This window comes from Rhinopithecus roxellana, chromosome 6 (assembly GCF_007565055.1).
Source record: "Rhinopithecus roxellana isolate Shanxi Qingling chromosome 6, ASM756505v1, whole genome shotgun sequence".
Taxonomy (NCBI): Eukaryota; Metazoa; Chordata; class Mammalia; order Primates; family Cercopithecidae; genus Rhinopithecus; species Rhinopithecus roxellana.
In genome coordinates this window covers 13,794,335-13,806,733 of record NC_044554.1, presented here as the reverse complement: position 1 = coordinate 13,806,733, position 12,399 = coordinate 13,794,335, and the positions used below count along the sequence as shown (strand labels likewise).

Below are 12,399 nucleotides of genomic sequence, written 5' to 3'. Positions count from 1 at the left end.
ACCTTCTTGTTTTAATATATCTACATTAATCAAACAGCTTCCATGTTTGCAAAGTGTTGTCTGATTTATAAGCTACATTTATCAATCATTAAGTCAGGATAGCACAATGGCCATGAAATAATAATACATAAAGTATATCTCTGGTAAAACTGTGTATGAAGTTATAAGCAATAGTGGCTGATTTCTAAACTTTAAAATTATGACCACGTGCGTCCTCCCTTTCCTTCAAATAACCACCAGAGTGTAGGTAAGTAAATAAAATAACCACCAGAGTGTAGGTAAGTAAATAAAAATCACCAAAATATCTTAGAGTATCTTTCCTTACAGGATGTATTTTAGCCAGAAAACCTCATCCACTCCTAATTTGTTTCTCAATAATATTCAGCCACTCTGTCCAACCCTCAATTTATCAGTAAAGAATTTGTGATACTCCAAAAAGCTAATGTAATTATTACTGTCATCTCATTAAGTGTGCTCTTCCTATACCAAACTAACATTACAGCTGACACCCAGCTTGTTCACTATGCACACCACCCTCTTCTCTTCCCTTCCCATCACCACCATTTTACTGGCAGAATGTTCACAAGGCTGAAGACTGTTTCTCATTTCAGCAAACAGAATGCTTAAGATCAGATGGCTAGCCACAAACCAGAAGTTAGAAGCCACACAAAAATAAACACTGGCAGTCCTAAAATCTTCTACTTTCAGTCTCTAACAAAAGCAGTAACATCGTTTTTATTTGTGATGCCCTAAGTTATAGCCAGAAGCTTTTCCCCCAATTATGCTAATAAATCAATTTAAAATAATTTTACATAAGATTATGTCCTTCATATAGTAGCATACTTTAAATAAATCCATTTTACCATGGTAGGTTCTTCAACTCATATTTTTTTCTATTTTTTCTGTATCATTCCTTAACTATCATATTATTTCTCCTTTTTTTCTAAATATTACATCTATGAACAAAAAAGATAACCCTGCAAACTAACCCTAGAAAAGATAAATCAACATACACCTTAAGTATAAAAGATCAATATTAAGTATAACCTATTAGGTAACCAAGAGAAAGGTAGGCATCAACTGCATGCCCAAGAACCTCAATTTAAGACATTATGTAGTATACACAATTTTGGTAAACAGAACTGAACACAATATTTGCATATCAAAATAGGCGACTATAGCCTTATTTCTGACTTCAGATAAAAATATATTAATGATTTTTATAAGACAAAACAGTCATTTTAATGAAATATCTCTTTACAGATATAATCACATGATTGACAGATAAAATAATTGCTTTAAAAATACTTCTGAGTCATTTTGTCCTTACCTGCAGGCATGAACCATTACTGCATGCAGTGACTGTTCCATTTCCTAGCACAGACTTGAAGAAGCATCATATCTCTCTTTCAGAATGTGACTAATCTGTGGGTTTGCAATTCCTAAGCTATTTACAAATGGCACTCCCTTACCATATAAGAATAAATATGTATTACAACCCCAAATCAAGTATTTTTAACCTACATTTTACAAATAACCTTCGTAATTCTGTAAAGCAGCAACCTCAAAATGTAGGAAGAAAACCTCACAGTATTTCCCTTTCAAAAAGCAAGATTTTCTTTTTTGCTTTTTAGCTAAATTATTTTTAAAGCCTTCAACAGCTGTCACACATGAACCAGCGGTCTGCTGTGTTATGGTGTGCATGCTGCAGCTGATTAAGCTTTACAATTTTTCTTTAAAAAATCAATCACCCTTTGCAAAAGCAGAACAGCTTGCCCAAATACACATCTTCAATACAGCACAATACCAGCATGCAGGACAATACGTTACATAGCAAACTTGACAAGAAAAAAATATATATATATATATGTCCTGGTTTGTTTCTTAGCAATGCTACACCATTAATTGTTCATGCAAGAGATGTAGCTGTACCTTTCTGAAGAGGACGACTTCTCAGAGTTAACTGACATCAGCAGCTCAATCTTCTGCTTGATTTCTGGAAAAATCAGAAAATATTCACAACCAAGATTGCCTGCCCTTGCTTTCAAGCCTTATATCAAGAGATTTTTCTTCTCTAATCCCTTTTGTTCAGAATGAGGCCACAAGATTCGCAGTACTTCTGTTAGGACTGGGATTCAATGGTGCTATAAAGGGAAAAAGCTCCAGAGGCATCAGGCCTTGCTAAACTATGCACATGACTGTTTATGAAAGCAGGAAGTACCATTTCTTTAAAGCAGAGGGGTGTTTTATTTTTTAAGGTAGAACTAGCATGGCTCTACAAGATGATTTTCAATTTAGCAAAATAAAATACAAATAAGACATCTTGAACATCTGAATTAAATATACTAGATCATTTGAGAAGCCTGGGTATTCACGTCACAGGCTGTAATAAACAGATATGCAACCCTTGGCTGTTTCTATTTCACTAGCCCTAAAAAATATGGCTCAGTGAATCATTTTTGTCACTTAAGAATGAAATATTAAACCAGAACCCCAATGTATAGATTTCAAAATGTTTAACCTTTAATTTCTTGATTGTGTTTAATTACAGACACATTTAACATCTAGTGTCCCTAACTCCTCCAGAAAGAGACTTTTTATTTTATACCTTAATTTTCCCCTCCTCCTTAGCAGTACAGTACAAGTGAACAGCAACACCCATTTACCGAGTAGGGATAATATACTTGTCCTTTTAGGAAAGGATTGACAATACCCATCTAAAACAGGAATGTAAGCGCCAGTTCAACTTAATTAAAAGATAATTGCTGATACTGATTTGGAAGGGAGGTAATAGACTAAAAGGGAAGGAAGGGTGAAAATAAGAGAGGGAAAAGATAAGGAGACAATCTAATACGTTTCCTTTAAAACATCAACGACTGACTCAAAGCACATAATTTTAAGTTAATAAAACTGACATGGTCCTATTACCCAGACTATTTCATGTGTAAAGATGTTTTCCTACCCCTAACAAGTATTTCCAACTGGATTTTTAAAACTGAAGTGTGCCTTCATAATAAAAAGTTCACATATTAAAAATAAAGTAGTGCCAATAAAATGTTATCAACAGTATCAGGATTTCAAAATAGACCAATAGTTTTTGTTTTTTTTTTAAGCAGTAAAGCAAATTTTAATTTTTTAAAATGTTGACTATATAAATCAAAGTTGAATATGAGAAGATGTAAATGAAAAAAGAATAAAAATTAGTTTTATAAAATACAATGGACCTGTACAGAAATATCCTCTCAGTGTTGTAAAAATGAGGATTTTTCCTAATTTTTTTTTTTTTTTTTTTTTTTTTTTTTTTTTTTTTTGAGACAGAGTCTCACTCTGTCACCCAGGCTGGAGTGCAGTGGCCCGATCTCAGCTCACTGCAAGCTCCGCCTCCCAGGTTCATGCCATTCTCCTGGCTCAGCCTCCCGACTAGCTGGGACTACAGGTGCCCACCACCTCGCCTGGCTAGTTTTTTGTATTTTTTTAGTAGAGATGGGGTTTCACAGTGTTAGCCAGGATGGTCTCGATCTCCTGACCTCGTGATCCACCCGTCTCGGTCTCCCAAAGTGCTGGGATTACAGGCTTGAGCCACCACGCCCAGCCTTTTCCCAAATTTTTAAGCTTATAACTTCAATAAACATTATAAAAAGCAGCATGAATAGCTGAAGAGAGAGCAGAATCTACCACAGGCTGTAGCCAACCTGCCTAGCCACTGGGAGAGGAGAGCACAGCGCCTACAGCTGGGGTGGTGCTGAGACTCACTTTGAGGATCAGGCACATGGCACCACAGTGAGCCCTCAGCAGGGCCCCTCCCCTTGTTTTGGAAGGAGCAGGGTGTTAGAAACTCAGACTCTGCCTTGGATTTAGGAAGAGGCTCCTCTGCCTCTTTTTTTTTTTTTTTTTTTTGAGATGGAGTTTCGCTCTTTGCCCAGACTAGAGTGCAATGGCACAATCTCAGCTCACTGCAACCTCCACCTCTCGAGTTCCAGCGATTCTCCTGTCTCAGCCTCCAGAGTACCTGGGATTACAGGCGCCCACCACCACACCCGGCTAATTTTTTTGTCTTTTTAGTAGAGACAGGGTTTCACCATGTTGGTCAGGCTGGTCTTGAACTCCTGGGCTCAGATGATCCACCCGCCTCAGCCTCCCAAATTGCTGGGATTACAGGTATGAGCCACCATACCAGGCCTCCTCTGCCATTTTTAATAGCTATATGACCTTGGGGAAATTACTTAAACTCTCTAAAGCCTCTATCTCCTCTCCTGTAAAATGAGGATAATAACATATATCTGAAAGGCTGTGGCGAGGATTTAATGAAATAACCCATGAAAGTAAAGTAGATTGTGCCTGGGATGTGGTGAGCCCTCCCTGCCTCATCTCTCAATAATTATTTACTGAATGAGTTAATGAAGGATACGAGGCCTGTCTAACGTTAAATGGTTTTTCCATAGTTTAAATCCACCTTCTCCTTCTTCTCATCAACCTCAACATCCCCCTTTTTATCACTGTAGTGTTACTGCAGGTGGGAACTTAACTTTAATCTGTATCTCAGCCTCCCTTTCTAGAGAATTGTGCTCCATGTATTAACTCGCTGCTTCAGAAAAGAGATTACACTTGAATCCATCTTCATCATGGCAAGGTTTTATTCCAAAACAACAAAAAGTTCACACTTCAGTATACTGATGTAAATCAATGCACTTAAGATGAAAAAGCCCAAGATTAAATTACACAGCTCTAATGAAGTTAATTGCCTATCTTGTAAACACTGGAAAGAAAAGTTCAAGCTATAAACCATAATCTGACTGGTGACACTGGAAGCTCCAACCAAAGAGGATTCTAATAATACATGAAAACGTTTCTAACTTCATTTTCACCTTACCTCTAAACCTTCAGATTTGTTCATAGCTTCACAAGGACTCAGAAATCAAGGAACGTTAACACTCTGATACTGTATCCTTTGAAGCCCACATATTCCATCTATGCTACCATCAACTCCTCCCTGTCCATATCATCCATAGGTCTGGTAATTCCCCACGTTCGTGAAGAATTCCAGAAGCCATTTAACTGATTTCCATTCCACCACAACATCTGCCATAATCAGGGGGATCTGGACTTCCATACTGACATGACTTATTACAAAAGCCCTGGCTATGGACTCCAGGCTCCTCAATCCACAGACTCTTGAAGGTCCACCTCTTGAGCCATCCGTTCCCTTGACCATGCTCCGGACACTTTCTTACACACACTGCAAACGCTTTCCTCCTCAATCAGTCAGTTGTTTTGGAATTTTTTTCAATTACTTCCAGGGTAGTACCTGGGACCCTATACACTTTATTTTTCCGTAATGAAATCAACCAATCTTTTATTTGTTATATTCTGATCTTCCTGATAAACTTAGAAACGCATTCCTCCCACGAAAGTTTTTAAAATTTTCATCCAATTTTCCAATATGCTTTATAATGTATTTGCATGTAAATACTATTATAGAAACTTCCAGAATTTATTTTGTTCTATGAATTGATATAGAAATCCAGTCTGCTTTTACAAGTCAGATTTTAAAATGACTCTCTTGTCTAAAATGACACACATCTTCACAATTCTAAAATGACTCTCTTGCTTACCACTTCTTGCTTCTTCCAAAGCAGCACCCACTGTCTCCAAGTATACATTTAGACCAATGAGTGCAAAAAATCCATCAATCTGATTATTTAATAGTTGTATTCCCTATGGATGTAATCTGAAAATGCTTGACAGTACACTCAACAGCTCCTTCTACATCTCAGCCTTTAATCAATCCTTTACCATCTGCCCTACTCCCACCTCAAGACCACACTTGCTTATTTCACACAGAAAATAGGCAAGCAGTTCTTGTGTAGTTTGAATAAACATATTTTAAATTATGGTTGCTTTATTTTTAGTCATAATTTTGTTTTTTAACTGCTAAATGACATTATAGGAGGACAAAAGTGTTTGTGGCTTTTTTTAATGCTTTTACATTTGCTTTCTCCTCCTAACTCTGGGTACTTTGCAAGACCGTTATCTTCCATGCAGCCCTTAAATGCTGGTGATACCTACAAGGACCATCTTTTTGCTCACTGACCCTTCTATCTACATACACCCTCACCATCAAGAACTACAGGGCATCGATGATAACTGTATCTTAGTTTCCAGCCCAATATTCTCTCCTACAACCCAGAACCACATATCCTCCAACCCCTACTTGACATTTTCACCTAGACAGTCCCTGCATGGCTTGAATGCAATGTCTAAAATTGAACCCATGAACTTATAAACCTAATGTCTTATTTTATACTCCTGATCTCAGTGAACAGCAACGCCATTGCCCTACCAAACCTCAAATGTTTGAGGGATCCCAGGCTAGTTTCCCCAATCTTATCTGAAGTATCTTTCCTGGCCGGGCACGGTGGCCCACACCTGTAATCCCAGCACTTTGGGGGGCCGAGGTGGGCAGATCACGAAGGTCAGGAGATCGAGACCATCCTGGATAACACGGTGAAACTTTGTCTCTACTAAAAATAAAAAAAATTAGCCGGGTGCGGTGGCGGGCGCCTGTAGTCCCAGCTACTCAGGAGGCTGAGGCAGGAGAATGGCATGAACCTGGGAGGTGGAGGCTGCAGTGAGCCAAGATTGTGGCACTGCACTCCAGCCTGGGCGACAGAGAGAGACTCCGTCTCGAAAAAGAAAAACCTTTCCCTCCATTCTCCCTTTTTTATATCATATGCTCTGGAAATACTGAGCTCTACTCTACGTGGCTCCCCAAGCATGCCATGCTTTTTCACGCCACTAAATGTCGTATACGATTTCCTCTCCCTAGAATGCCACCGTTGTCTCCCTTGCACACCCAACTCGCCTTTTTTTTTTTTTTTGAGACAGAGTCTCGTTCTGTCACCCAGGGTGCAGTGCAGTGGTGGAATCTCAGCTCACTGCAACCTCTGACTCCCAAGTTCAAGTGATTCTCCTGCCTCAGCCCCACAAGTAGCTGGGATTACAGGCGGGCACCACCACTCCCAGCTACCCAACTCACTTTTCTAATTCCAGTCCCAAATGTTCCCTCCACACAAACACCTTCCCAGAATTAAGTTCACCTCCTCTACGTCTCTATAGTTGCATTACCAACTTACTAAAATAAATAAATTACTTGTTTCAGTCCCCATGAGTCCATTGCTTCCCTAAGGACAGGCACCTGACTGTTCAATTCAGACAGCCTGGCATGTCAGACACTGGTTGTTGACACCTTCATAGTCTTCTCAGCCTGTTACAGTCAATCTAATGTTAGTTACAATTGAGCTACGTTAATTTATTCCTAAATATACATCTCCAGATACACTTAATCAAAGATCCAAGCAATTTTAGAACTAGACTGATCCTCAGAGATCATATCATAGCTGAACCACATGAATTTATAAAGGGGAAATTTAACAGGCAAGAAGATAAACTACTGGAGGCAATCACATTCTTCATCTTCTCCAGAAGATTACTGTTGCTGAGACCGACAGCAAAATTTCCAAGAACCTCAACAACCCAAATAGTAAAACCCACCCAATAGTCCCATAGGCTGTTCTTTTGGATAAACACAGAAACTGACCTCAAGTGATCCACCTGCCTCGGCCTCCCAAAGTGCTGGGATTACAGGCACGAGCCACCGTGCCCAGCCAGTGATTCGCTTTCTGTGTGGAGAGCAGCAGGACCTACACCAGACCCCTGGCACTTTGGTAACAGTAGGACATTTCAACCTTATTTTAAATCAGTTTTTAAAATGCTATTTTCTTATATCTCCAATCAATTCAAATCATCCTTATTAATCAGCTTTCCTGATTAAAACAACTAATCATTTGGGGCATGATACTCTTCTTATTCATCCCCTTATATACATCCCTCAAAGCCAACAATTCACTGTGATTTCCCCATTCATTCTCTTGATCGAACCTCCAGATCTTCCTCATAACTCTTTTATTCTCGTTTTTACTCACACCTTAAAAGATACTCAAACTCCTTATGAAGATGAACAGTTTTTAACTCTTCAGTTAATGGCCTAGTAGCTCTAATGCTTCACCTGTCTACGCTGTAACACACTAGAAGTTTAAGTCTCCTGGAACACTAAGGACTATCAGTCCAGCGTTAAGCCAAGCCCCTGGAACCCTGATGAGGAGTAGTAGATTACCAGTAACTCTACTCAGAATGACGTCCCATAGGGGTGGTGCTTCAAAGATAGAGACATCCTAGGAGAAAAATGGAGCCGCCCTGAATCTACCTAGAATCCTAGGATTGAGGGGAGCATAAGAACACACGGAAGCTGTGGGCATGATATGCTCCTTTGTCATTCAGATCACTAAACCTGGGCATGAGGACTCTGACTTGTGTGAAGTGGAAATTTAAAAAGACATAATAACTGGGCAGATTATTCTACCTAAATTCTTAGAGCTACGTCCTTTTTCCATGGGAATAATTCTGGTAAATTTAATAAGCTTCCTTTTACTTGGCAAATTCTTTACATAATCATCCACAAACTTAATTTTGTTTGGGGTGTACATAAGGAAGATTTTTTTTTTTTTTTTAAGGGACAGAGTCTTGCTCTGTCACCAAAGCTGGAGTGCAATGGTGCAACTATAGCTCACTGGGGTCTCAAACTCCTGGGCTCAAGCAATCCTCCCACCTCAGCCTCCTGAGTAGTTAGGGTTGCCTGAAATGACAGGTTAATACTGCAAGAATATACCTAGAAGTTAAGAGGAAAATGCCTCAGCAGGCCTCAAAACCACACGATTCTTCCGAAGTCAGAGCAGCTCCCAAATCAATACTTCCAGGTGTTCAGTGGGATAGTTCTCCACTTTAATGCTCCACTACTCTGGGGTTTCAACACCTCTCCCATCCTAATTCTACTTCTCCTGCCACTGCCAATTAACTGCTTCTTCACATGTTTACACATTCTACTGCCTCGGGATACATGCTTACAGAGCCCTTCTTGGTGTCTCCAACTTAGTATTTTTAAGAGACGTCTCACTGAAATGCAAAAGGCCCGCAGAGGCTTTTCTGGCTCAGGTGCCAATTTCTGATACTACTATCTGAAGCCACGTATTTTGGTCCTGACTCAAAACTGACTGACTCATAAGGGAATGTTCACAAAGGTGCAAGAACAAAGCAATTCCTCTGCATAATCTAGGAGGGTGGACGATTAACTGACCAACATCTGCTAAGGCCAGTTTAGCCTTAAAAGGGAGTGCTATCCATTACTGAAGTCCTCTGTTATAAGAATTCACAGAAAAGCAGAAATTCTGCAAACATAAAAATCATCATTGGTAAACTGAGCATTCAAAAAACTATCCCCAATTATCACTAACTTTTATCCCCACCCATCAAAATCCTTTGTCACGCTCTCATTAATAATCACACAGTCTAGCAATTCAATAAAATACAAATCTAGGGCCAAGTGAAAACTTAAAATCTGCAAAAGATGAAAAAAGTGACAAAGTTGACAGAAAATACTAAAGAAATTCTAGAGTTCCAGGCAAAATCATTGATAAACGAGGATAGAGGAGAAGTTTATGAGGTTTGTAAATGAAGAGAAAAATCAACAAGGACAATAACATGCTAAGTGCCTCGAGAATAATTATTTGAGGCCGGGCACGGTGGGGCTCATGCCTGTAATCCCAGCACTTTGGGAGGCTGAGGCAGGCAGATCACTGGAGATCAGGAGTTCGAAACCAGCCTGGCCAACAAAGTGAAACTCCATCTCTATTAAAAACACAAAAAGTAGCCAGGTGTGGTAGAGCATGCCAGCTACTCGGGAGGCTGAGGCAGGAAAATAGCTTGAGCCGGAGCCAGAGGTTGCAGTGAGCTGAGATCATGCCACTGCACTCCAGCCTGGGTGACACAGTGAGACTCTGTTTCAAAAAAAAAAAAAAGATAATTATCTGATTATTAGAGACTGAAAGAGAATACATAACAAAGCCCTTAATTTGCAAAAATGAGGCCGGGGACAGTGGCTCACAACTGTAATCCCAGCACTTTGGGAGGCCAAAGATGGCATATCACCTGAGGTCAGTAATTCGAGACCAGCCTGGCAAATACGGTGAAGCCCCATCTCTAATAAAAATACGAAAAAAAAAAAAAAAAAAAAGCCAGGCGTTGTGACACATGGCTGTAGTCCAAGCTACTTGGGAAGCTGAGGCAAGAGAATCGTTTTGACTCTGGAGACAGAGGTTGCGGTGAGCTGAGACTATACCACTGTACTCCAGCCTGGTTAAAAGAGCAAGACTCCATGAAGAAGGAAAGAAAAAGAAGAAAGGAAAGAGGAAAGGGGAAAGGGAAAAGGGAAAAGGGAAAAGGGGTAAGGCAGAAGGGAACAGAAGTAAGGGGGAGTGCGGAAGGGGAAAGAGGAAAGGGGAAAAGGGAAGGAAGGAGAGAGAGAAAGAGAGAAAGAAAAAAGAAAAAAATTAGTAAAAATGCCCTTCATTATGGCTGCATTATAACCTAAAAGATGTCCAATCATGTTATTACACAACTTAGTATGGAAATGTACACCAAAAACAATCAACACTTGGTATAAACTTAGTCCATTCTAAAAATAAGTACATATTTTCTATTACAATTTAAGTTTTTTAAATAAAATAAGCTTACTTTCAGATTGTGATTTCATTTTTCAAGATGAAGTCCCAGTTCCACCCACTTCCTTAAACGCACCCTTTGCCAGTACCAGCTTTCCCCTGCTGCAATTCCAAAGCAAGATCGTTTGTGCTCCTGAATACAGTGCCCATAGACTATGTAACGTTCACTCCAAACTTTACAGTGGGGGTGCCAGAGGGCGGGGGGGAGGGGGAGGGCATGGTGTTGGTGCAGGCAGAAGATAATGAAAGAGGAAAAGGAGGTAGTCTCAGGCTGGTTAGGTCTCTGATTTAGAACTTCTAAGGTAGCTGCTGGTACCACTTATGAGAAACTCTGTTTGAGAGGAAAAGTTTTTCTGTCACTTTTAAAATTATTATTCTGGGTACAATTTATAACCCAAGAGAAATACTAGTTCAGAAGGAAAGGGGTTTGCTGCTGATTTCTAAGTTCTGGCAAGAAAAGTGAGTCATTCTCTCCAAAAATGGGATCCCTATTTCCCAGGAGGGTGTGAAAGAAAGCCAACGAGCAAGGCAGAGAAGAACCTCAGACCACCCAGTCTAAAGGCCTCATGGATACACTAAAACTTCACAGTTCACCAAAACTGTTTGTTACCAGTGTTTTGGTATGAAATTTCAGAACTAAATACAACAATGTATTAAATAAATTCCTAATTTTATTACTCTCACCATCATTCCCTGTTAGCAATGAAATGTGGTGAAACCAATCTCTGAAAACTATCTAAAGGTTTCTCACTACAGAAAAGTATCACTAATAGTTAATCCGGCCTCTCGACAGAACAAAGCCTCTTTTTCCCTGACTCTGTCAAGCAGACAGAAGATGTAACACAAGTTCTTAGATAGCTATGAGCTGTTACACTCAAGCTGACACCCAATGTTGTGTTCAGTATGAGGCCAAGTTTTAAAACTTTTCCTGCATTATTCTTAAAATATGAGCATCATTTATTTTACTGATACAACACATAAATTTTACAAATTACATCATAGAGTAATACTCAGAAAAAATAAGTATTTTTATAATCTTAAGAGATAGTTTTTTCATACCAGATACTAATTAAAAGACAACTGAAACTACTTGGTTCACTGATATTGGGACGTACAAAGTCAAAAATTAAGCCGAGCACAGTGGCTGACGCCTGTACCCCAGCACTTTCTTTAGAAATATCTACAATTTAGAAAGATCTAAAATTGACACCCTAACATCACAATTAAAAGAACTAGAGAAGCAAGAGGAAACACATTCAAAAGCTAGCAGAAGGCAAGAAATAACTAAGATCAGAGCAGAACTGAAGGAGATAGAGACACAAAAAATCCTCCAAAAAAAATCAACGAATCCAGGAGCTGGTTTTTTTGAAAAGATCAACAAAATTGACAGACCGCTAGCAAGACTAATAAAGAAGAAAAGAGAGAAAAACCAAATAGATGCTATAAAAAATGATAAAGGGGATATCACCACCGACCCCACAGAAATACAAACTACCATCAGAGAATACTATAAACACCTCTACGCAAATAAACTAGAATATCTAGAAGAAATGGATAATTTCCTGGACACTTACACTCTCCCAAAACTAAACCAGGAAGAAGTTGAATCCCTGAATAGACCAATAGCAGGCTCTGAAATTAAAGCAATAATTAATAGCCTACCAAACAAAAAAAGTCCAGGACCAGACGGATTCACAGCTGAATTCTACCAGAGGTACAAGGAGGAGTTGGTACCATTCCTTCTGAAACTATTCCAATAAATAGAAAAAGAGGGAATCCTAACTCA

At 39.3% G+C, this 12,399-nt stretch overlaps 1 protein-coding gene across 14 annotated transcripts in view; it reads right to left on the bottom strand.

Moving 5' to 3' along the window:
- The window catches only part of SRPK2 (SRSF protein kinase 2), a 284,044-nt gene that overhangs the window by 162,087 nt on the left and 109,558 nt on the right, over positions 1 to 12,399 (bottom strand). For 5 of the 14 annotated variants that reach the window (XM_030932258.1, XM_030932264.1, XM_030932253.1 and 2 more), the window contains exon 3: positions 1,933 to 1,996. The exons of 7 other annotated variants lie outside the window; for them this stretch is intronic. In XM_030932258.1, coding sequence (XP_030788118.1) covers positions 1,933 to 1,996 — 64 coding nt within the window. Of the gene's footprint in view, positions 1 to 1,932; positions 2,205 to 12,399 lie in introns of those variants that run through there. 2 more of the 14 variants (XM_010380537.2, XM_010380544.2) reach the window with 1 other exon arrangement.